Genomic DNA, 24,508 nt, shown 5'->3' with positions numbered 1-24,508 from the left:
ACTGACTCAAATGTGCACATATTGCAATGTCAGTAGGAAATCTCCCTCATGAGTCTCTATTTGACAGCATTCACTCTTGTTACCCTGCTTTGCATCTCATGTATTATTCCTTCAGTTTAAATTAGACCACTGGAGGAAAAGGAAGAGAATCTATCTGTCTGGGAGTGAATAAAGAAAGAGGAAGAGCGTTGAAACACTGGCAGACATGATGGTGGCAATTATTTTTTGTCCATGGCCCCGACAGACTTGCCACTGTCGGTTGCCCCAAGGAAGATTAAACATGTAAAAATGTCTTATAGGTGGCTGGAACTGCAATGAAGTGGGATGAAGTGTGCCACAGGATGCACTTCCTGATGAGTCAAATCCACACTTTGGAACTCGTTTCACCATAAATGCTTCATAACTCTGCACGTACAGTAGCTGATTCCTGTTCGTTGTGTTGAACCCTGCCCCTCAGACAGCTCGAGTCTGCAAGGTTTCAGACTTGGCAGGGGGGAACAAAGGGTCTTGGGCTAAAGTTTGAGCTAACTGTTTGATGGTATTTGTTGAATCACAAGATCAACTGGATGACTTCTGTTCAGATGTTAAAGCCATAACCATGAAACCAAAGATCCAAAAACTAGTGATAGAAGATTTTGAGTTTGTTTAATTGAGATGATGAAACCCTGTCAGCTGATGAGCATTAAATCTCAGAGGATGTTTTAGCTACAGTAAATAACATATGTTTTTAGTGCTTTGCCACTTGACAGTTAAATGGAATTGTTTATATGTAGATAAGGAAACACATTAAATGAATATTATTTAATATTATAAAAACGGTCATATTGGCCTACAATAACAGATTGAATAAAAACCAAAAAAATCAACGTCTAAACCACATATACCTTAAAGTAACTTGTAACTATAGCCCAAAGGATTTCACAATTTGAAATTAAAACAGTGGCACTATGTTGTTTCTCATTTTTAAAGAAAAGCCTGCCCCCTAGTGGATATAAGAAGTTAGTGGAATAAATAAAAGATCTTTGAGACCGAGCATCGTAACTGGAAAAGTATATTTATTAAGAGAAATGAATAACATTCAGCCGTATTACCATCCGTCTGCTTGCAACAATCATGACGAAATGTTTTTTTTTTTTTTTTTTACAATAATCTGAAAACATTGCACAAGTGGATCTGCCACCTCAATGTAGAAATATGTGCAACAATTCCTGTAAAAACAACAATTCTACTTCGGATATGGTGCTTGGTACTTACCTACTTGATGAATATTTATGCCAAAAAGTGTTTTTTTTTTTTTTAAATAATCAAAATGCATCAATCATGAAATTTACATCAACTGTGTGAGGTCAACTGTTTAAACAAGACGCTGTCACCTTTAAGTGTAATAAAAAAACTTCCAAAGTTCAGAACTCCTGTTTAAGGTGAAGTGATGAAAAGTCCCATGTCTTTTGTGTTTTCCATTTCTTTCACTTTTCATATAAAACTGCACTAAAAAGCTAAATCTGACCACTTAATTTAAAAGAACAATTACACGGTCAAATATAAACAATATGACAATAATATAAGTATAAATTGTTTTATTACAATAAAGATTGTCTTTACTCAGCTTATAGAGCAGTAGTAGTGGTAGTCACTTTTATTTTGGTGGGGCTGTAGTCACGTGACCGCCTCCTCAGGTCATATGATCCACACAGTGTGCGGTACAGAGAAGTTAGACCTCCCTGCGGATGAGCTGAAGACGACGCTTCCTGTTTTGCTTCATTTGAAGACTCATTTTTAAAAGGACTTCTCATTGAAGCTTTTTAACAGCAGACAGTTTGATGACTCTGCTCTGACATGGAAACAAGAAGCCGGCTCGCTGCTCTGTCGCTCCTTCTCTCCGCCCTGCTTCTTCCCTTCTGCGTCTGTGTGAATAACCCTAAAGAGGTACAGTAACAAAAAACATCCAAAAGAAATCTTACAACACATTCTGTGAAAAAGAGAAGAGAAAAGAAAAAACAATTGTGTATCTTTAATGAGATTTCCTTTAGTATAACACTGCTTAAAATAACACAGTTTAAATATGCTTCCTGATGTGGAGATCACATGCTTGTCTTACCTGTCACCTGATTCAGGTACAGAAGGACACTGCTCGAACTGGTTTGCCAGCACAACCTGTCCTTTCCCTTATTACACAGTCTACTCCATGTCTTCTTGTCTGTGTGTTGCAGATCGATCCTCTGCTGTATGAGGAGCAGCTGCTGTGGGTGAGTGGGGCTCAGGGGGAGGTGAACACCTACAGGATCCCACTGCTCAGCTTCACCCCGAAGGGGAGCTTATTGGCCTTTACAGAGGCCAGGAAGTTTTCGTACTCGGATGGTGGAGCAAAGTTCCTCGCTATGCGTCGATCCACAGACAAAGGTACGACCACTGGGGCACGGTCTCCCAATCAGGAATAGATAAACACGCGTGATAACACACAAACAAATAAACAAACTCACTCACTCTTTCTCTCTCTCTCTCTCACACACACACACACACACACACACACACACACACACACACTAACAAATGACTTCACCAGATATTGCTGATCATGAACTAATCTTTTATCTACTTTTTTTTATTTAATTTATTTATTTATTTTTAACATTTTTATGAAGCGACTGATTTTTTCAGGGCCTCATGAGGGGATGCGGTTTACTCACAGAGGAAGAGGGTGTTGTGAAAAATGACTTCAACCACCATGCTCTTTACAAAGAGTTTAACGATTCAGAAACCGCAACTGAGCGATATGACCGGGAAATAATGGCACTACAAACATTTATTTAAGAATACAGAGGAACTAAACTGACGTGAAAATCTCCTTCTGTCCCTTTTTTCTCATTCATTTTGGCGATTTCTCAATCATCCTTTAAATTAGCAAAACAGTTAGGGTTAATAAACACTAAGAAAAATAGATAAACCCATAACTTGCTTTAAATCGTAGGTTTATCTCACAGAAGGAAATGAATATGTGAATAAGCGGTTATGAAGGTCGGCCTACTGTAAAAGTGGAGCACTTGTTATTGGGGTAACCTAACCAGGGTACCTTACACTGAACACCTGAGCAGCTCCAGAGCAGGTTTAGTTTGGGATAATGTTAGCACACAGATCAATCTAACTAACCCTCCAACAGAGACAGATGAAGCACCAGAGCCTTGTAGTTGTGATCATAAAATGAAAAACAATACTAAAAAGTATAATCACTTGAATTGTATTTTTATATGGATGTTTTACAAACCGCTATGGGCTGCAGCTGGAAATATTACAATGAACGCTTTCATCAAGAGAATAGCTGAGCATAAAATGGATTAAAGGACCCAGACAGGAGTTATTACAGTCTTTTCTTACACGTACTTAAGATGGGGAAAAGAAATGATCAACTTTTTTTATTTATACTTTGTGATGTTCATGGTTTAAGATACTTCAGATACACTGTGTGATGACAGAAACTCTGTGAGACATGAGTACCATGAAAGAACTGGACGATCAAACAGGAGGGTGTGCTCAATAAGTATCAGAAGACAGAGTGTGGAGAAGAACTGATGTGATGTGTGCTGGTGTGTCAGCCTGGTGTACACACTGTTTGAATCCTCTCCTCCTACTTGCAGGATCCACCTGGTCCCCCACCACTTTTATAGTGGATGATGGAATAGTGAAGGACGGCCTGAGCCTTGGCTCGGTGGTGGTGGACGAGGAAGTGGGCTCGGTGATTCTGATCTACTCCCTCTGCTTCCACCTCTACCACTGCTCCCCGGCCAGCGTCATGATGGTGGAGAGCAAGGATGACGGCCTCAGCTGGGGCCCGCCCAGAAACCTCTCTGAGCAGCTCGGCATCAAAAACTTTGTTGGCGGGCCGGGCTTCGGAATCCAGGTGAGAGGATGAAAAATAAACTCTGGGAAGTCATGAGCTGAGACATAGACCGTAGCACAGGGTTGTTTTCGAACACTACGACACTACAAATTGGTTTAACATTTTTGATGAGATAGCTGCAGGGAAGTGTTTTGATTAGTGTTTTTAAATTGAGACTTTATATACGGAAATCTCCCAAATTTAGATTTAAAGCTCGTCAAGAAAACCTCTGCTGGTCTAAACTTTGATTTTCTGATCACCTTTTACGACAGAGAATCTTTACCAAGTCAATTATTATACTTCAGTTGGCATTAGATATTACTTAGTGTTTAAACTGGCTGATCTTTAATAAAAATGCAGATTTATTTTTCTGGACTTAAAGAGGAAGTTTTTCTTAAGGGATATTTTTTCTGTCCACAATTAAAGAAGTGAAATTCTCTGTCTGTGAAACTGTTCTCCTTGTGACAGCTGTTATTATGAAAGTATTATTCTTTTGGTTGTGTCTCAGTGCTATGTACAATATAATAATGCCATGTTTCAAACTCAGCATTGTTTGTATTAATCCCATTAAGTCTCCAAAGTGAGAACGCCTGTTCTTTGAATTGGTTCAGATGAGCTTTTCCAGTTTTTGGCTCCTTGTGAACCTGCATGTTAGCTGCATTGAAAATGGACTGTGTGGGATTTGATAGGTTTGCAGAACAGTCAGCAGAGTCGTTATGTAATTTGAGGGGAGTTGTAATTGTGCAAATGAGTGGCTTGTTATCCTACACAGTCTGAGCAGAGCATCTGTCCAGTTATTGTTGGATTTGTCCACTTTTTTGGACGCTAACCCTTCACTATGAGATATTAATCACTTTGCTGGAAAATCACTCCCTATAGAGATTTATTAATAACCTTTCTGTGTGACTCTGCTTATCTGTATCTGCTTTCTTTCTCAATAACTGAAGTAACCTTGCAATTTATTTTGCTCACACTTGCACAAAAGTTGTGTCTATTTCCTCATTGTGTGCCCACATCTTTGTCTTACAGAAGCGCTACCAACCAGCTAAGGGGAGGTTAGTGGTGTGTGGTCATGGCACACTCGAGGGAGACGGCGTGTTCTGCATCCTGAGTGATGACCACGGAAAAAATTGGTACAACGGCGCTGCGCTGAAAAGCATTCCTTATAACCAGAAGAAGAAAGCGCTGGACTTTGACCCTGACGAGTGCCAGGTACGCGCCATATTCTCATGCTTTTAAAAATCAAACCATGTTGATCACACATAACTGTTGCTTCAATGTCAGAAGGTGAAACAATATTACCAAAAATGGTTTCAACTTTTCACCAAACCAAAAATCAAAATTCCTAAGAGGAAAGTACTGATTTGTTTTCCTATGTAATCCAGTGTTGGGTGTCTATAATCATCACAGTGAAAGCTGAATGATCTTTCTTCCTCTTTTTGATGCCCATATCCTATATTTGTGCATTTCCTCTCTGAAAATAGGACATATTTTTACAGCAAACTCAACATATTCTGATAAGTCCCTCAAGGAATCCCATTTCTGACTAAGAATGATCAGCTTACTATGCAGCTCTGGTTGAGTTTTTAGGTCTCTTTTAAACTGTAGAAGATTCTACTAATTAATACAAGAACGCCTTTATAAGAAGTTTTTTAGCTGATTATGAAACTAACTGAAACTAATATTGATGCCCTCTACGTATATCGGACAAGAAAAAGACAGACAGCAAAAAGACAGTTGAATCATTTTAATGCTAGTAACCACTTCCATTGGTGAATCAAAGTGAGATTCAGCATGCTGCAAAAACACTTGTATTATGTTCCACAGCAAAGAATTACAGAGTGATATGTTTGAGTGTTAAAAGAAAGCAAGTTAAGATTTTGAAACATTGATTGTATTCCTGCAGTTTAACAAAAGAGCATCTCCAATTATGTTTTGTATCCTCAGAATGTGTGAATAGACAATTATAAATTGGTTTGTTGGCTTGTTATGGAGGTCACTGCCCCCTTGTGGACAAAATCAGTACAGCTGTAAAATGTGCATTTCTGTTGACATACTTTCTGGCGATGAATTATCTGAAGCTTAACATTCTCCATGTCCCCTGCAGCCGATCGAGATGACAGACGGCAGCATCGTCATCAATGTGCGGAACCAGAACGGCTATCACTGTCAGTGTCGTATTGTGATTCGTAGCCTTGATGGAGGATTGTCTCTGCCTGTAGAAGAGCTGTACTTTGACTACACGCTGGTGGATCCCGCTGTAGCAGCCGGAGCTCTGCAGAAAAACGGAGTGGTCTACTTCACCAACCCCGCCGACAAGCAACACAGTAAGAATGGCAAACATAAAGAGTCTAAGTCTCTCCTTTTACGGCACATTTTACTCACCGATACTCTGCACTGGAAGTGAAAGTAGTTTAACAAGTGTGTTATTCTGTGGTAAAAAATATCTTTTATTCATTTAAAAGTAATAAAATACAAGCAGAGAATGGTGACAATCTTTAAATGAAATGAATCTGTCTCAGGATCTTATAATTATTTAGTTGGATAACAAGTTGATTTCATAGTGATCATTTATTCTGTTATCTCAAGAAAACAAAAAGCAGACAGTGCCTAAAGTGTTTCCATAGCACTGCTAATTTATGATTAAAAAAAACTAAAAGTACCAACTATAAAATGCTTTCTTATGTGATATAGGGTTGATTGAGATAACAAAGCTTGTTTCCGCCAGATAAGAAAATAATCTAACAATTCTAGTCCTTGTTCTTTGTTTTACCAGCTGGATGTACATCACGGAAGTTTTACAGGAATGCTTCTTCTTTTTAAAATAAGTATTTGTCTGGTCCAGCTCGTTTAACTCTTCCAGTCTTGATGGTTTTGCTGCTTGTAGAATCACACCAACGTCCGTTTTATTCATTTCAATTTTACATTTTCTGTTTTCAACTTTTTATTAATTATTATTAATAGTTAATCTATTTTGAGTTTTTGTTTCCAGGGATCAAGAGAGGTATTTCCTTTCATTATATTTATTATTTTCTTCATATATCGGTTATATTTTTTAATATATCTCTTAGTGTTCTAGTAACAGGAACCTGGCGGATGTAAAGGGTAGCTGATGCTGATGTTGCTTTAGGCCTTTCACTGTTTTCTGTGTATTTGTTCTGAAATGAGCCAATGGAAAAAAAGCTTCTTTAGAACATGTGCAGAAACATGTCCCTGTTAGCAGTGCATGATGCAGGACATGACGGCTGAACTAAAGAGGGTCTGTACACGAAGAAAAAAAACAAACGCATTCCAAATAAAGTTATTTCCCCAGCAAATCATCTTTCTAAACAGATTTGCATTCTGTTATTGGTTAAAAATAGTTTCATAATCCTTTCAGGTGTATTTTAGTTTTAGCCACCATTTCTGTGCATCTGTCCACCACTGCACATGCTTACTGTCGTGTAAGGGAAACATGCCTGAGGTTAAAAAAAAAAGTCACTGAAAGAGGATTTTAACTTCATGTCTTCCCTCAGGAATCAACCTGACTTTACGCTGGTCTGTGACGGATGGTAAAACATGGGAGAATAAAGCTGTGCAGATCTGGGCGGGGCCAAGTGGCTACTCTTGCATGACATCACTAGACGATTCTGCAGAGGACGGAAAGTTCATCTATGTGCTGTATGAGAAGGGACACAAGAACTATTGGGAAACTGTGTCATTTGCCAAGATCCACCTGTTTGGTGGGCGGTAGAGCTCGTGGATCATGGGAGGTAAGCAGACTTGGAAAAAGAAGTACCTGATAATGAAACCTTGTGTTTTAATTTTTAGATTTGTCTCCCACATTGAACTTGTCTGGATGGAAAAGGGAACTTGAAAGATGCTCATTACTCCCCCGACTTTCTCAGGAAGATAAAAGACTTTTTATCACTTTATCACATCACAAGGAATGTGTGTTTGTAAAAGGATGAAGTGACCTGAAAAACAAAAATGTTCTTATTTTAGTCTTTCGCCTCCCACAGATGAACAAGTCTGTAATGAGGTACAAAGAGTCTGTTTGTCATCAAACCTAACCCTCCTTGTTGGCAAGCACCCCCCCCCCCCCAAAACCAAACTGGATATTTTCAGATAAATAGTTTTCAGACAATAGACACTAGTCTGTAAAGAAGAAATCCTTCTTTTGTGTAAATATTTGTATATCTCTGTGGCAGAAACATCTTTAAAGTGTAAAGTGACACATTTTATGCAGAATTATGACAATAATTCATTAACATATCCTCTTAAAATCGCAGCCTATTGACTGTCTGTGGTTTTGTGGAGGTCTCATCAGGAATTTGGGCGTTTTACATGTCATTTTGCAAATCATCTGTGGCATATGGATTCACTGTACTTGGCGTTGGTGGGAAAATTAATTTAATTGTTTCAAGTTTAACTGACACACAATTTCTGGAAAGTACACTTTCAAATCTTATCTGTGCTTGGAATAATGCCGAAGACCGTTTTGTTTCCTTCATAAAGATGTGAATGTTTCAGGAATACGTGCTGATTTGAAGATCAGCTCCGCCTCTATACATCCAGAAACTCGAAAATATTATTAAAAGCCTTTTGATTTTACTTTTTGTTTAGAAGAAGTTTTTATTTAAAAATTTTAAAGTTGTGTGCAAGAGTGAATAGGGTGAGTATATTATGCGTTATGTTTCTCTGATGTTTTGTAATCTGAACTCAGCCCAGCATTGTACATGAGTAAACAGTGCTTTGATGCAGGACACTGTGTGATCTGTGCTACCTGACGCATAATAAATGATTTCTGACTTTTAGACATTTCTTTTTATTTGTCTGAACACATCTGATCTGTTTGAAGTGTGCTTTCTTGATTAAGGGGGAAGAGCAGAAACGCATAGTTTTTTCATGATTAAACATGATTAAAACAGTATATTTTCAGGTCAAGAAAAAGTTTTTCAGACCCTAGACTCCAAAGGAGAAATCATTCTTCATTCATAATCCGTTATAATTTGTCTAGTCTCATTTTGTGAAATAAATCATGGAAGAATCATATTATGAACCCAGGCTTGTGAATCGTATTGTATCATGAGTTGAGTGAATCTTTACATCACTACCATAAACATAATAAAGCGCAGCTTCTTGTACAAGACCATTTTCATAATAGGCCTATGGACAACAGCATGTTCTTCTGCACCTTAAAAAAACGTACAGGGACTCTGAAATGGTTAATAAGATGTTTACCTCAAACTGAACGCCCTGAAAACTGTAACCAGCCCCCCCAACGGAGTTCACATGCAGTACAAAAACGGAAGCAAGGCCCAGCTGAATCAGCTTGATTTTAAAAAGAACCTTAAACAAGTTTAAGTTCTGATGGAAGGATGAGAAGGTTCTCTAACGCCGCATCTAGCTGTACTGACAGGAGGACTGGCGAGAGGACAGCGCTGTGCTGCCACTCAAAGTACCGGTAGTTTCAAAGTCTGTGTGTGTGTGTGTCACATGCCAATGCATATCCCTCTTTTGACTGCTTTAAAATGCAATGTTTGAGAGATGCTTCTGATGTTCTAATATGTTGTATAGTCAAGTGTGTTATGGATATTCATCATAACATTGCTTATGTGGTGTAGGGTATAGGCTACACTGTAAAAATAGATACACATTAACTGCTCAATAAAATTGAGGCAGCAGGTCAGAATGAACAAAATGCATCGTAAATCGTATCGTGAGTTGAGCGGATCATGACATCCCTATTAAAAAATACTTATCCTAAACTCTTATCATTTCAAAGTCGATTAATCAGTGTCCTAACTCAAATAATCACAGTATATGTATATATATATTTAAATGTGAACTAGCGTTTATTTAAACTGTAATTGATTAGCGTTGCCGCAGTTTTATTACCTCCTTTTAAATTTCTAATTTTATGTTTAGTATTGTTTGTTTTTAACCCTGCACTTAAGATGTCCTTGTTTTTTTTTTTTTTTTAAAGGCGCCCATAAATAAAATGTATTATTATTATTATTTAGTTTATTTGTTACCGTTAAGGTCCAAACGGCTACCATCTCACGACGTCACCCAGTAGCCGTTGACGGCTCTTTCGGTGACGGATCGAGTCCTGTATAAACATTTATTTTTCCCCCTTTTCGTTTATTTTTTTGGGATAAAAAAAGAAAAGGAGTGCAAGTAAGCAAAACATATTTATCTATCTGTTTTTGCAACACAAGTGAGAAAAGACCGTGTGTGTGTTTGGCTATGAAGGAGGATAACGTTGTTTAGCTTAGCTAGCTGGGTTCACTTTGCTAGAAAGCTACGCGATAGCATAAAGCTAACCTCATTCTGCGAAACCACCTCGAGACAAGTCGGGACAAGACCAGGTCAGTGGCCGGAAAATGTTGCATGTTTAATGCAAACGCCGACTTTAAACCCAGCGTTAAGCAGAGAATTACAATAACCATTAAGATGCAAAATATGCTTACCAAAAGAGGACGTTTTGTTGACGTGTAGTCTGTTTTTTATGTGTGTAAAAGCGGAGTGACTTGGTTGTTGTTGCTAGCCTGCTAATGTCTAGCTTGGTAGCTTGTGTTAGCTAAGGGGGGTTAGTTACGGTCTCGAAGGATAAAGTGATATTCTCAAATGTATTTCCTCCACATGTTTGTTAAAATGCACGTCAGCTATTAAGGCATTTTAAAAGGGTTTGGGTCGATAACGATGGAAACGGATAAACGTGAGCACAGGATGTTCGCCTTTAATATACTGAACTTGTCGTTTTAGCTTCACCTGCGAGCGTCATTTAGCGTATGTCATACACAAGTTAACGCTCATTAAATGTTGCTTACATTTTCTGTTTGTTCAAATGTCAACCGAGTGATGGTGTGTTTGTTTTTAAAGAGTTTGATACCCTACCGGTCTATGTTAACGTTAATATGCACAGGGCCTGTATCCACCGCCATTTTGTTTTGTTCTCCAAATAAAAATGATTTTTATAATATATGCGCTGCCCTGTGCAGACCATGGGCGATTGATGGGCAAAATAGTTTGATCAAAAAAAATCCTCCCAAGTGGCAGTGTCGGTGTGTTGTTGCACCCCGCAGAGTTGGAGAGGGAGAAACTAATGTTACCGCAAGGTGTTGAAAAAGCATTATGAAACATCAACGCAGTCCCCCTCCCAACGCGAACACTGGGCCCTGTGTTAGCCAGCTAACATTAGTTAGCTCCATATCAAAGAGATTTGTGGTTCGGGAGTTTGTAGTCAATGCATCGTTTGGGAGTTTTTTTATATACTGTCATAGCTACCCAAAGATATCACCATTAGACAGCCTACTAACTACCCATCGTCACTAGTTATCGTTAGCTTTAGCTTCACACGGCCTCTTTGTGGTATACCTTGCTGCAGTTTGAGCTTGGTAGCAAAACTGCTGGCCCCTCTTAATCCCCATACAACATGCAGTTGACCAGCCATCCCACGACCTAATTTTCTAATCTCATCTGGCTGCTGAGACACGGTGCAGCACTGCTGCTCGGTATTCAATCCGTGTACACGTTTGTTGTAGGTTTAGGGGTTTTGTATTGATTTATTTTCTACATACTGGTGTTTTTTGTAGCTATTTGTCATGAACATGATCTATGCGTTGAATTAAGGAGGTCGTTTGCTGTATTTTTGTATCTGGGTGCCGTTTCCTTGTTTTGATTAAGGTGTCACTTTCACCCCTGTTTTGAAACTGTAAGACATTTCTCAAAACATTGTGTTCGTCATCATTCAGCTGGGACAAGCCTTGTTGCATTTATATTAACTTGTTATTCAGGTCTATTAAAGACTGGTAGTACTGTCATGACTTGTTTCAAATAACTTAACCTTCAGTTTTTTAACTATAGGCGGGACAACATGAAGGGGTTTTTAATGAGCAATGACTGTTTGGATTGCCTCGAATCATTTCTCCACTTCATACAGTGCATGTAAATAAAATAATTGATGTTATTGTTCGTCTTATTTCACCGATTGTTCGTAATGGGAGTTGGGTGGAGTGAGTGGCAGCAGTTGAACCTGCAGGAGACACCCAAATCTTTCTTGGACTGGACAGATGTCAGCTCGGTGTGTTTTATTGATGTGCAGTAAAATGAGTTTAAGCTAAAAGCCCAGCTGTTGCCATGGAGCCAACCCAGTCTCAAGGCAAGGCATAGGGGAATATCATTTATAATGTGTTGTCATAGAGACCGTGGTTCAGCTTATTCCATTTCTTTTGAACAGTGTTTCATGTGATGGGGTGTTTAACTGTATAATGCCAGATCAGAGTTATATTCTTATTATATATTTATATCTGTTTTTGTGATGGAATGTTTGAGATTCTCCGATTGCGTCCCTATTGAAAGGAATACTTAAGTTATCCCAGTGCTTCACCTATTAGCCACCTAAAAAGCTTGGGTAGAGCCACAATTGATTGTATTGGTGCATCTGCAGTAATGCAGAGTAAGACTTGTGCCATCAGCGCTAGGTAAACAGTGTGAGCAACAAATAAGTGTTTTGTCTGACAATTCCCTTTTTATAAGAAAATACAATTACAGTTGTCACCTACTGAGATTTAACATGGCTGTTGTAGTTTCACATACTTGTTTCAGTTTTATTTACTAACACATTGTGGTGGACTTTAGATAAATGGAGGGTGCCACAAATGAATGCTTGTCAAGTCTTTGTTGACAAAGACTTAAATGTATATTTATCCCTACCTACACATGGTTCATGAATAACTGGCAGGATATCCGTTTTCATGGAAACGGGTAACATATTCCTCTCACTGCTCTACTAGGAGTTTTTATGATTACTGAGATAAACCATTCTCCCCTAGCAGATTAACCACTTTCACTTCTTTGAATCTGTCATGCCAGAGCGTATTAGCTGGTCCCTTTTTGAGACAATTAATGGTTTCTATGCATTTAAAGTACACGCTTGTATAATCAGAAGTTGATTTCCTTTTTTTCTATAAATACCTGGTATCAAATCTATCTTCTATCTTTCTTTCTCAGTCTCAGGGCTCACCATACTCAATGAGCGGACAGCGCAATGTCAGAGCGCTCTGGGCAAACTGCAAAGGGGAAGGAAGGCAAAACCAAGTATGCGTCCCTCAACCTGTTTGATACATACAAAGGAAAGAGCCTTGAAGCACAAAAGCCAGTTGGTGAGTAATTCAGTTCTATTATGTCCAAAGGAAGCTATCATTGTCACAGCATACTGTACATCAGGTATACTGTTTTGACGAAGGCCTTCTTTATATCCAGGGCATCTGTCTCTCCTGTTTACTTCTGCCAGATGTTTTATATATATATATATATATATATATATATATATATATATATATATATATATATATATATATATATATATATAGGTGTGCTGCTTGTTTTGTTATTAAACAGATCTGCAACGTCACATTTGGATACACTCTGTGTTGCTGCTGTTGTCGTGATTAAAAATGCCTGGCTGGCTTTTTGTCTCCCAACGCCAAGTACTGCAACTTTGATGCACCAGTCTGCTGTCTCCCTAAAAGCTTTGGTGCTCATTTTCAGTACAGCAAGTGAATGATATACTGCTTGTCTTAAAAGCATGCCAACAGGGTTTTGCTGATACTGTTATTGCTATTATTGTTCAGAGGTATTTTATATAGCCTTATTTACAGTTCTTTACTCCTGTCTTAGAGAAAGAAAAAATAATCATCATATGTCCCAACTGTAAAAAAAAAAATAGAGAAGGAAAATTATGCCTTTCCTGAGGGTTAGTAGCTCTCGAACGTTTGCATGTGAGCTGAGCCTCGGAGCCACTAAGCCTAGCCCAAGACAGAGGCTTGCTTGTGGACCCTGTTTGACTTATGCACCGAATCCCTAGTCTATGTTTTATTCAGAAGCTCCCCGCTAGATCTGAGCAGCTGTCCTCGTTTTGCAAACTACAGACCTCCCCTTCCTACATAGTGAAGCCATGGACTGCTGTGGTTTCTATCAGCCACAAGTCAACACATCAGAGATTGATATTCAGCATAGGTTTGCTGTCAGAAGCGGAAGGCGTTTTCATGCTTCTCTGAGCATCAATATCCTGATACTTATGAACTGTAATTGAAGTTGGTTGCTGAAGGTTTTTTAATAACATCTTGAAGGTTTTTTCAAATTCATCTGAATCGTCAGACTGAGACTACCGAGCCTCCAGCCTTGTTGGATGTTCAGCATCCTAATTACCTATCTGGCAAAGCAAGCAGCAGCAGCCATCCCTGTCATTGACTTCTCCTTGCCCCCAGTTGATTTAATTGGTATCGGGTTACAGTGGTCCATCTTTGCTAATGACCTTTCTACTCTCAATATCAGTTCCCCCCCGCCATGGCCTGCAGTCTCTTGGTAAAGTTGCCTCCGCACGGCGTATGCCACCCCCTGCCAACCTGCCCAGTCTGAAGGCAGAGAACAAAGGCAACGATCCCAACGTCTCGCTCGTTCCCAAAGACGGCTCAGGATGGGCAAGCAAACAGGAACAAGCAGACCCAAAGAGGTAAACAGACTTTTGTTTGTAAGTTAGGTAGGAGAAAGCTGTCATTAATCTCTTCCACCTGATTGTGACCCTTTTTTATTTTCTTCTCTCAGTACCGATGCATTGTCGGCACCGCAGCCGGAATCGCAGCAGCCTGTGGCTTCAACGACACCTGCACCGACACGCCCGAAAACCCCGCCAGTTTCAGAGGTACAAACAAGTCAGACACATGAATGCAAACTTATATAGTAATAAGCGTGGGTGTTTGTAGCTGGTAGTATTTTATAGAGTTTCTCTCTTTGTGTGCCTCTTGTCCCCCCAGGCTCTGGCCCCAGCTTCAACCCAGGCCGTAGGGGCAAGGTCCTGGGCACAGGCCAGTGTTACACATGGAACACAAGGGGATGGTGAGTATCGTTTAGTGTACCTCTTGATAGACATTTATCTGGAACAAGCTTTTCGTGACATGCTACCTTTTTTGGAAAATAAAACAATCACCCCTTAACCTCCCTATCTGCAGGTGGAAAGGGATCAAACCAACCGTCGCCATTCTCTCGCGAGGAATTTCCCACCCTGCAGGCGGCTGGCGACCAGGACAAAGCTGGCAGAGAACAGGCCACTGCAGATCAGTGGTATGGGCCCGGACCAAGCCTCCGCCCCCAGAGTGAGTAATAGTGATTATTCATTTAGTGCAATCTGTCAAATTAAATTGCAGGTTGACTAATTTAACAAAACAAGTGCTCCAGATTTGGGTCTTACCGAACAGATCTATGATCTTTCCAAATATATGGCTTGGTATCTCTGACCTTTTTCCATTAGTGCCCATAAATCCTTCTGACTGCTTTCTCGTGTTTTTCTGTCCTCAGACGTTACAAGTTGGCGGGACGGTGGGGGCCGAGCCCTGGCACCCACCCTGTCTGGGGAGGGGGCGGCGGAGGGTGGCACTGGTGGGGTTCTGGTGATGGATGGGGCAGCCGGGGTCCCACCTCCAAACTCTCAGTCCCTAGGGCCACCTAGAAATCCTCCCGCAGGCAGCCCCGCATTGCCCCTTCCCCAGCCCCCTGTGGGGCCTGGGTTCCCCCAATACCGAGGGATCATGCCCCCGTTCGTAAGTTTTCTATTACTTTTAGTGAGGTTTGAATTCAGGCTGATTGCTTAGCAACCCATTTACAAAGATGACTTAATTATTTGGACATTTCTTCATCTTATATTTATAAGTGTAAAAAGTTGAGTAGGCTACTGTAGCATAGCTACAGTATAGAGCCAGAAGTATAAATGGGACTGAACCTTTTTTTTGTTTGTTTGTTTTAAGATGTATCCACCCTACCTGCCCTTTCCGGCTGCTTATGGCCCTCAGGGACCATACAGGTACCCGGCACCTGGAGAGGGGCCTCCTCCAAGGTATGCTTCATGCTTAATCAGTATCTAAAGCATTTTTCTGAAGATATGAAACTAACTTTTGATTGTTCAGTTATTTTCTAACCCTATTTTCAACATTCATCTTACAATCTTCTTCCCTCTCTCAGGTTCTCTCGTAGCCAAGGTGGTCCTGACAGCAGGTCTCAGGGGGGCCCACGTGACGCAGGTGGAGAGGTGGTGAAGCGTCCCTCTATCCTAAAGCAGGATGACCTGAAGGAGCTCGACGAGCTGGACCATGACGGAGACGAGGGCTGGGCAGGTAAATAAAACTTTTTTTATTTTTTTATCAGAGATATCAAGTAGATGAAGTTGTACGCAAGATTGGATAAAAAGGAGATCCACATTTGGCTGGAAGATGAGCGCTTAAGCCACATTGTTGAAAACCAGTTATGAGAGCATTAGAACATGGAATCTGGAACATTCAGATATATCTTCATATACTTACTGGTTGGGCCTCTTGGTCTTGTACATGCACTAAATCTTTTTTTTTTCCATTTAGAGCAGGTGTTCTTATGTGGTGGGTCAGGACCCAAAAGTGGGTCGCCAAGCAGTTTTCAGTGTATCATGAATGTGTACCTGGGGGGGAAAACGTTGCATAACTCTGTGACACTTTTGCTTGTCGTCTTTTTTTTTTTGATGTGATGTTCCATGTTAGGTCCACACTGAACCATTTTTCATGAAAAACATTTTCATGGTTAAAAATGTTCAGAAAATTGGGTTCCTCACGTAGATGGTAGGGATGGGTCATAGACTGTCATCTGTTCCTGCGGGGGGCTCCAGAGGCTCAGCAGCAGCCGCCATGCTGGAAATGCTGTCTCAGCCAAACTAACAGGCTGAGAGCTGGGTTTGAGCCACATTTTCAGCTTTTTGACAAACGTTATATTGCACTCACCTGTTTTTGTGAAGACCTAATCAGTTGGAGAATCAGCTCGTGGCTGTGAGGGTGAGTGCAGTCATACCACCAAAGTATCAAACGTGCCAGAAAATGTTCTGACTGGTTGGGAGCAGCTGATCAGGCTTTGAGGCTTTGCCTCAGTGTATACTGCACAACTTAGAAATAAGTTGTACGTATTAAACATGTGGTCTAGATCTGGCTGAGATTGCACAGTGTACGCCCAGCTTTAATGAGGTTAATTCTTTTTATCTTCGAGATACTTTCTGGTCAACCAAAGCAGATGTGTCGCAGTCCCAACAGGTAGCTGAGAAGAAAAGGATGGAGAGGCTTAGCAAAGATCTTCACTGAATGTTCTTTTCTGTTTTGTTTTTTTATCTTTGAAGGTGCTCATGAGGAGATTGATTACTCTGCCAAGTTGAAGTTCAGTGATGATGAAGGAGATGAGGAAGGGGAAGAACAGAGGGCCGAGGGCAACAATGACACATGGTAAGCGAGCGAATTCATTTGATAACTCTGTTACGTTATAGTTTTGGGCCAAAAATGTAACCAGTCTTAACAAACTGCATCATAATATATTTTTCTAAATCCTCAGTGAGCAGCAGAGGCCCCAGGATGCCCCGCCTGCAAGCTCACGCTCTCGCACATCGGACAATGGTGGGGACACCCACCGCACCCCTCCTACTAATGCTGATAATGGCCCCCAGCCCCCCTCCAGCAAGCCAGGATGGGCCGAGGAGGGAGGCAGTGGCTGGAGTGCTCAAGGAGCACCTCCCAATTACCAGGTAGCAGCAGAATACACTTCAGCATCAAGGTTTAGCCCAGGCAGGACAAACTACAGCTGTATTGAAAAGACCAAAATATCAAGACAAGATATAGCATTTTAGGAAAAATATTTTGGGCTTATGTTTTTTGTCAGCGTAGATAATTGTGGTGGAGCATGGCTAACTGTGTCTGCCTGTATACAGGGGCGCAGGCCTGGATTGGGTGGTTCCCGGGAGCAGCCCTCCCCCCCACCCGGGCCGCTCCTTGGACAAGGGCCTTACTCCTTTTACCGACAGGTAGACATCTGGACAGGGCCTCATAGACAATTCATTTCTATCATTATCTCATCCGCCGCCCGCACGTCGAATGGAAAAGTCATCATTAAATTTGATTTTGCGTATTAAAGTTGATATCATTTTATAAGATCTTTTTCTGAACTTCTTCATAGTAGTGTCATACAAGGAGTTTAACTTGCTTTAAAGAAAATAAAAATATTTCTAACTGTTCAGGAACGGCCCCACAACCAGGGTGCCTCTGCAGGCGTGGCAAAAACTGTTCCAAACCAGCCTCAGCCAGCAGCTGGGGGGCAAACCCCTCCTCCTCAGCCGGGCCTGCTGGGCCCTGGACCCCCTGGGGAAGATGAGGATGAGACTTGGCGTCAGCGCAGGAAGCAGTCATCAACTGAGATCTCTGCTGCAGTGGAGCGAGCCCGTCGACGTCGTGAGGAGGAAGAGCGTAGGATGGAGGAGGAGAGAAGAGCAGCCTGCGCTGAGAAGCTCAAGAGGTTGGACGAGAAGCAGCAACAGCAGCAGGGCAGTAACACAGGAGATGGCGGCAGTCAAACTGCCAGCCTTGATGGAAACTCTACTGCTGCCACAGCAGGCAGCCCTAGTCCTTCTATTTCAGCCTCCTCCCCCAACATCAGCCAGCCCCCATCCCCATGTGTCGACCCTGAGGAGCCTCCACTGCTGGCTGTCCAGACAGGGCCCAGTCCTGGAGTCAGTGACCGACAGCGAGCCAGCAGCAACAGCAGCTATGACTCCAGTGGAGGTAACTTATTTTCACATGATGGTCTGATATACAGTATTTAACTTTCTGATTTTCTTTCATAAGGAAGGTTAAGTAGAGCTTATTATTTACATGCAATCTTTTTTTTTTCACGCTCAGACACTCAGCCGTGTCCCCAGCCAACCATGTCACAGCCACAGCAGCCGACGCTTGAAGTGCCTCTACCTGAAAATACTAAGGACGAAACCATGGGAGGTCCTCACATTCGTGCAGGAAGTGGAGGTGAACGAGGTGTTGACCCCGTAAAAATTGAAAATATTGGAGGGGGAGCAGGTCGCCAAGCCGGTGGTCCTCCTGGACAGGGTTATTCCAAGTACCAGAAGTCTCTTCCACCTCGTTTTCAGAGGCAGCAGCAAGTAAGTATTGACTTTGTCTGTTGTTTTAGTACAGATTTTGCTCAAATGGTTATTCCATTCTAATTTGCCGTAGCGTTCTACAAATACAAGCTAAATACATGTATTTCTCTGTAGGAGCAGCTCCTGAAGCAGCAGCAGCAATGGCAGCAACAGCAACAACATCAACAGCAGCACAGCCAGGCATCACAAAGTCAGCTGTCCCCCCAGCCTCATGCTCCGCAGGGTCCTTCACCAGGTCCAACACCACAGCCACAGGGGCCTGGACCCAAGCAGCCCGGGCCCCTGTATCAACCAAGCAATATGGTTCGTCCTCCACCACTGCCAATGAATTTCGACCCCCGCTGGATGATGATGCCGTACATGGACCCTCGCATGATGCAGGGCCGGCCTCCCCCAATGGACTACTACTCAGCTGGCATGCACCCTTCAGGTAAGTGGATATGAAGTTATCTGCAAGACCTGATTGAAGATCATAAAGACAAATAATCTAAAGACCTAGTTGTCAGTCAGCTATACAGTTATATTTTTTATCTTTCCTATTTCAGGGCTTATTGGTCGTGAGCGTTCTGACTCAGGAGGATCTGGTTCAGATCCCTTTGACAGGCAGCAGCAGCAGCAGCAGCAGCAGCAGCACCCTGGGCACCCTCACCGTGGGACTCCCCCCATGGATCCCAAGCTTGCCTGGGGACCCGAGGTATTTCCTGGTGGAGGGGAGGGCCGAGGGTTAACATCTCCCCTGAGGCAGAAGCAAGCTTTGGAGGAAGACGATGGGGCCAAGGGACCCAGGTATGGAAATGTTTGTCATTTTGTTGGAGATAATAGTTATTTTAAATAGGAGATAATTTAAAAAGATATTGGCAGAATTACTTACTTGATGTCTAGTATAAATATATACATAGAGTGATTCTTCTTTTTTTGCGCTGGGTTGAAATGGACCTCAAATTTAATGGATCAATGCCTCATTTTGTCTTAGGAGTGACACTCCTCCACACCGAATTAGAGAGGGTGGACTGGGACCAATCCAGCAACCCAGCTCCAGCTCTGGGACATCCAACCAGACTTCACCTCCGGTCGGCACCCAAGTTGGGAGCCAAGGAGGTGGTCATCACCCTCATCACTACATCAGCGGGAGGGGCAACTACAGCAACTTCCCTGACCAGGGTGGAAGGATGGTTCCACACCAACAGCAGCAGAGACCGGGTGAGCGGGGAAACCAGCCTCACAACTTCACCCACCAAGATGAAGGTCCTCCCCGAGGAGCCCAACAAGGCCAGATATGGGGGGCCCCACATCCCCACTATGATCGCAATGGCCGTGCAGATCACCCGTCTATTGAAAGCAATTCTCATCACCACCATCATCATGGCCACCATCCTCAGCAGCCTCACTTCCATCTCCATCCCAATAAACCAGAAAACAGCCGTGAAAGGGCTGTCGAGGCTGCTGCTAAGAAGACAGACTCTTCTCCTCCAGTCCACCAACCTTCTCTGTCATCTTCCTGCTCTTCTTCCTCCTCCTCCTCTGCCAGAGAAGATGGAAATGTCAAAGTTGCCCCACATCATCACCCAACACAAAGAGAGAGTGAAGCTGCGATTGTGCACACTGTTGGTGAAAGAGGTGGCAGTGGTAGCAGCCACGTGAAACAGGAGAAAACAGGCCAGGCATACGCTCCACATTCCTCTGTCACTGCTACCCCATCTTCCTCTCAACATGGCAGTCATACTCATCCTCAGCAGCAGCATCACCATCATAAATCAAACCAAAGAGGGGGGCGAGACCACAAGACAGAGACCCAGTGGGGCCCAAGGCCTGGCAGCAGCCACATGGGTGGAGGGTCCTCTCATGGCAGGAGGGCCAACAATGCAGGAGGTGGAAACAACTCCCGTGGAGGTGAGGACTCTTCGAACCCTCAGACAGACCACAAACCCTCCAACCAATCAGGAGGTGGCAATGCCAACAAGAGAGCTGGCCCCATCAAGAAGCCAGTGCTCAAAGAAATGAAGAAAGATGGTGTGGACATTGATGGAGGAGAAAAAACAGGTGTCGGTTTGGCGAAAGATAAAGAACAAGATGGGGCCCAAGCCACCTCGACCAAACAGGAAGTCTCCTCGGTCTCTCAGAACACATCAGCTCCATCTAAAGATGAGCCAGCTCCGACGGCAAAACCCAGGAATGGAGGCAAAGAACGATCGGCAGGAGGTGGTGGAGGAGCGTCAGGTAGAGGATCAAAAGATCTGGACTCAACCTCATCAGGATTCACAGGTTCCACCTCAAGGAGGGACAGGGACCGCTCGTTTGAGAGAGGAGGTGGCCCTTCGCACCATCATGGAGTCCCAGCCAAAGGCGGCAGATCCAGCCGTGGACGAGGAGGGGAGTTCTACGGGCGTGGCCGCGGCTATCGTGGCACCTATACAGCCACAGCTGGGCCAACTGGCGGTGGCAGAGGGAGAATGGGCGGCAGGAGTGGCAGAGATTACCGCTCATCTGTTGCCAGTGCTCACCACAACGAGTCCAAGGGAGAGGGCGGTGGTGGCCGACATGGTCAGGAGCGTTCACAGCATAACCCCGCCAGGGCCAGGAACCGAAGTGAAACCCGCAGCGAAGGATCTGAGTATGAAGAGATCCCCAAGAGAAGGAGGGAGAGGGGTTCAGAGACTGGAAGTGAGAGTGGTGCCAGTGACCTCGGTCACTCGGACAAAGATGACAGCCAGAAACCCAACAACAAGAATGGTTCAAACCCCACTGGCAGCAACTCCATGTCATCTGCACCACCCAGAGGTTCCCAGGCCCGGGTTTTCACCCCTCGGGGCGTGCCCTCTCGGAGGGGCAGGGGTGGTGGTAGTGGAGGAGGAAACATCTACAGAAGCAGTGGCAATGTTGGAGGACTGACTGGAGGACATAGAGTTGGACCAAACTCTTCCTCTCATAGTGGGCCTTTAAAGGCATCAACCTCCGCCCGAAAACAGCATGGCCCGCCACAAACGTCTGGGTCAAAAGACTTGGGCAGGGGAGGAAATGGAGGCGAGAAGAAAGATAAGACAACCGATGCAAGTCAAACTCAAGGTCAGGGGTCCAATCCCCCTCAGCCATCATTGCCCGCAGCTCCTCCTGCCACTGTAGGGTCGACTGAAAATGGAGTAGTTGCGACCCAGCAGTCTTCAACCAACCCTACATCAAACTCTGGAGGGCCGAATGCGCTACCTTTGCCTACTAACCGCGGATTCCCTCCGGGTGGGTTCGAGCGACCACCTAGACGTCGTCGTCATGGGCGTTCCCAGCATCAGCAGGACAAGCCGCCACGCTTCCGGCGACTGAAGGAGCGAGAGAATGCCGCACGGATAAACGGAGGTGTGGGGGTCATAGGGGGAGGAAGGCCCTCTTCTCCCTCCTTGAATTCAGTTCAGGACAGTAACGGAGCCCCAACCTCTGCTCCCCTGACAGCCAATGCCCAGAATGCTAACCACAGTACAGCAGTAACTAACAACAATAACAGTAGTGTTGGACATCTCAGCAATGCAAACAACCACCACCATCACCACTACAACCAGGGCGGGACTGGGCAGCCACACACCCAGCATCACCACAGCCACGGAGCAAAGTCCCCCGACTTCACCAACCAGAACTCGGATCAGGCCAACGAGGAGTGGGAGACGGCCTCAGAGAGCAGCGACTTCACAGAGTTCAGAGACAGGGAAGGCGGAGGAGGGAAGTCCTACTCTTCTCACCATCCCCACCACATGGGAAGAGGAGGGGGAGGAGGAGGAGGGGGCGGGGGAGGAGGTGGAAGCGTGATTGAGCGAGATATGACGGGAAAAGAGCCGTTGGCTAATAAGCGAAGCTTCTCGAGTCAGCGCCCTGGGATGGAGCGACAGAACCGGCGGGTCAATACTGGAGGAGGGGGAGGAGGGGGAGGAAGAGGTCCCCGAGGTCAGCCAGGCGGAGGCTCCGGTGGGCCTGGCAACGGAGGTGGTGGCAACCGTGGGGAGAAACGTGGAAACTGGCCCTCCCCGAAAAATAGGAAGTGATGGAACATTTCAGAACATTTTCAGATGTTCCCCCCCTACATTTAGACCACCCTATTCCATCTTAATCCCTTTTGATAATTATTTCACCGCTTATCTATTGGCATCCCTAAACATGTTAGTGTATTGTACAGTATATGGTTGAGAGATGGTATTCACGTTCACTTTAGCGCCCCACCCGTGTCTCCTTCCTTCTGCACCTCATCTACTTTCTACCGTCCGTTATTGTAAATTTCTCTCCATTCGTTCTGTCTTGCTCTCCGTTCAGTTGTGCCCCCCCCCCTTACCTTCTCCCTTCAAAATCGACCCAGTTGGAATTGTTAAGCATGTGGTTCTGCAGTAGAGATGCACGTGGTTTTGACAGGAGACATTTACACAGCGCTCCACACACACTCTCTCTCTCACACACACACACACACACACACACACACACACACACACACACACACACACACACACACACACACACACACACACACTCACTCACATTTACAAGCACAAATATGACATCTCTTTAAACACATGAATTCATGTGGGTGCAAATTGAAAATGTGGGATTACATTGGCAGATATGTTTGGATTGGGCTAATTTTTATATTTATGTACCTATGTATATTTCTACCACACTTTGGCCTTGGGTGGTATAGAGTAGTGCAGATCTGCATTACTTCCCTCACAAAGGGAAAAGAGTGCAGCTTCATCTTTTAACAAGAACAATGTAACATAAGATGTTTTGTTTTTCTTTGTTTGTTTTTGGCCCCGTGTCAGTTTAGTTTCAGCCTCTGGGAAATGTTAGGGGTGTGTATTTTTTTTCTTCTTAAGCCAGGTCATTAAAACACCTTTTTACTAAATCCCCCCCATTCTGTTGACTCTTTCGTCTCCTGCAAAGTACGTCTTTGATCACTTTGATGAAATAGTACTGCTCAGTGCTCACCTACCTACACTTCCATTAATTTCAACAACTCTGGAAACACGTTTTTACTCCTCCAAGGTGAAGACACCTATTGATCTTATGAGGTAAAGAGATATCAATAAAAAGTAGGTCATGGTGGAATAAAAGAAAATGTTTGCTTCAAAAGGGGATTTTAATGTTTTAATAAGCACTCCTTGTGGTATAAAAATCCAAGTCTGTTTTTTTTTTTTTTTCTTTCTTTTGTTTCTCTTGGGCAAGTTACATGTGATGAAACAGGACAGGTACTCTGTCTGGGCCCAGAGTACAGAGCTAGCTTAAGTATTGTACTATGACGCCCCCTTGTTCTCTCCTACTGTGCTCTTAAGGAGACCCCTCACACCTTCAAGGACTGCTTCCACGAGCTCCATGTTGGAGGAAGTATTTTAAAAGTGTGTGTTCGTAGGATGGATGGGGGGATTACAGTACGTGGTGGCGACCAAGTAGCCCACACAAATTGAATTCAGGACAATGCTGAAATGGTTGAGAAAACGAGACATTTACTCGGCTCATCACACGTCTTTTGCTCGCAACAAATAATGCTGACCTGAAGTGTTGCAGAAATGTTGGATTGATATAGTATTACACTTGTAAACATAGTTTGAATCATTAAAAAAGCCCAAATGAAAAACGGCTTAAAGGAAAAAAAAAAGAGAAAAAAAAGACCGAAGATGACATCCAGTGTG

The 24,508-nt window shown here is 43.3% G+C and overlaps 2 protein-coding genes across 4 annotated transcripts; both read left to right on the top strand.

The window, feature by feature from the left end:
* Positions 1 to 1,656: 1,656 nt before the first annotated feature.
* On the top strand, positions 1,657 to 8,670 carry neu1 (neuraminidase 1). Its single transcript, XM_079367384.1, has 6 exons — positions 1,657 to 1,926; positions 2,211 to 2,400; positions 3,633 to 3,895; positions 4,904 to 5,086; positions 5,982 to 6,201; positions 7,390 to 8,670. Exons 1-6 carry the CDS (start codon positions 1,837 to 1,839, stop codon positions 7,605 to 7,607), a joined length of 1,164 nt encoding a protein of 387 aa, XP_079223510.1. The 5' UTR covers positions 1,657 to 1,836; the 3' UTR covers positions 7,608 to 8,670.
* Positions 8,671 to 9,899: 1,229 nt separating this feature from the next.
* On the top strand, positions 9,900 to 23,724 carry prrc2a (proline-rich coiled-coil 2A). Of its 3 annotated transcripts, none has more exons than XM_079368952.1 (17): positions 9,900 to 10,036; positions 12,872 to 13,023; positions 14,198 to 14,375; positions 14,468 to 14,564; positions 14,677 to 14,758; positions 14,872 to 15,015; positions 15,218 to 15,459; positions 15,664 to 15,752; positions 15,878 to 16,029; positions 17,049 to 17,151; positions 17,258 to 17,447; positions 17,631 to 17,723; positions 17,937 to 18,477; positions 18,595 to 18,851; positions 18,966 to 19,281; positions 19,397 to 19,637; positions 19,825 to 23,724. In XM_079368952.1, exons 2-17 carry the CDS (start codon positions 12,909 to 12,911, stop codon positions 22,874 to 22,876), a joined length of 5,892 nt encoding a protein of 1,963 aa, XP_079225078.1. In that variant the 5' UTR covers positions 9,900 to 10,036; positions 12,872 to 12,908; the 3' UTR covers positions 22,877 to 23,724. The 3 variants fall into 3 exon arrangements, with proteins under 3 accessions (XP_079225078.1, XP_079225080.1, XP_079225079.1); XM_079368953.1 differs by lacking the exon at positions 9,900 to 10,036 and adding an exon at positions 10,043 to 10,227; XM_079368954.1 differs by lacking the exon at positions 17,631 to 17,723 and having other exon boundaries at positions 9,901 to 10,036.
* Positions 23,725 to 24,508: the final 784 nt, after the last annotated feature.

Source organism: Symphodus melops (assembly GCF_947650265.1).
Source record: "Symphodus melops genome assembly, chromosome: 18".
Taxonomy (NCBI): Eukaryota; Metazoa; Chordata; class Actinopteri; order Labriformes; family Labridae; genus Symphodus; species Symphodus melops.
This window is presented reverse-complemented; position numbering and strand designations above follow the sequence as displayed.

What these genes read in the sequence shown, in the direction of transcription:
- neu1 (XM_079367384.1), top strand. Translation starts at nt 1,837, where the DNA reads ATGGAAACAAGAAGCCGGCTCGCTGCTCTGTCGCTCCTTCTCTCCGCC. An exon ending in GCGTCGATCCACAGACAAAG is followed by an intron (nt 2,401 to 3,632) that starts GTACGACCACTG and finishes TCCTACTTGCAG; the next exon opens with GATCCACCTGGTCCCCCACC. An exon ending in GGCCGGGCTTCGGAATCCAG is followed by an intron (nt 3,896 to 4,903) that starts GTGAGAGGATGA and finishes TTTGTCTTACAG; the next exon opens with AAGCGCTACCAACCAGCTAA.
- prrc2a (XM_079368952.1), top strand. Translation starts at nt 12,909, where the DNA reads ATGTCAGAGCGCTCTGGGCAAACTGCAAAGGGGAAGGAAGGCAAAACC. An exon ending in CGGAGACGAGGGCTGGGCAG is followed by an intron (nt 16,030 to 17,048) that starts GTAAATAAAACT and finishes TTATCTTTGAAG; the next exon opens with GTGCTCATGAGGAGATTGAT. An exon ending in GAGGGCAACAATGACACATG is followed by an intron (nt 17,152 to 17,257) that starts GTAAGCGAGCGA and finishes CTAAATCCTCAG; the next exon opens with TGAGCAGCAGAGGCCCCAGG.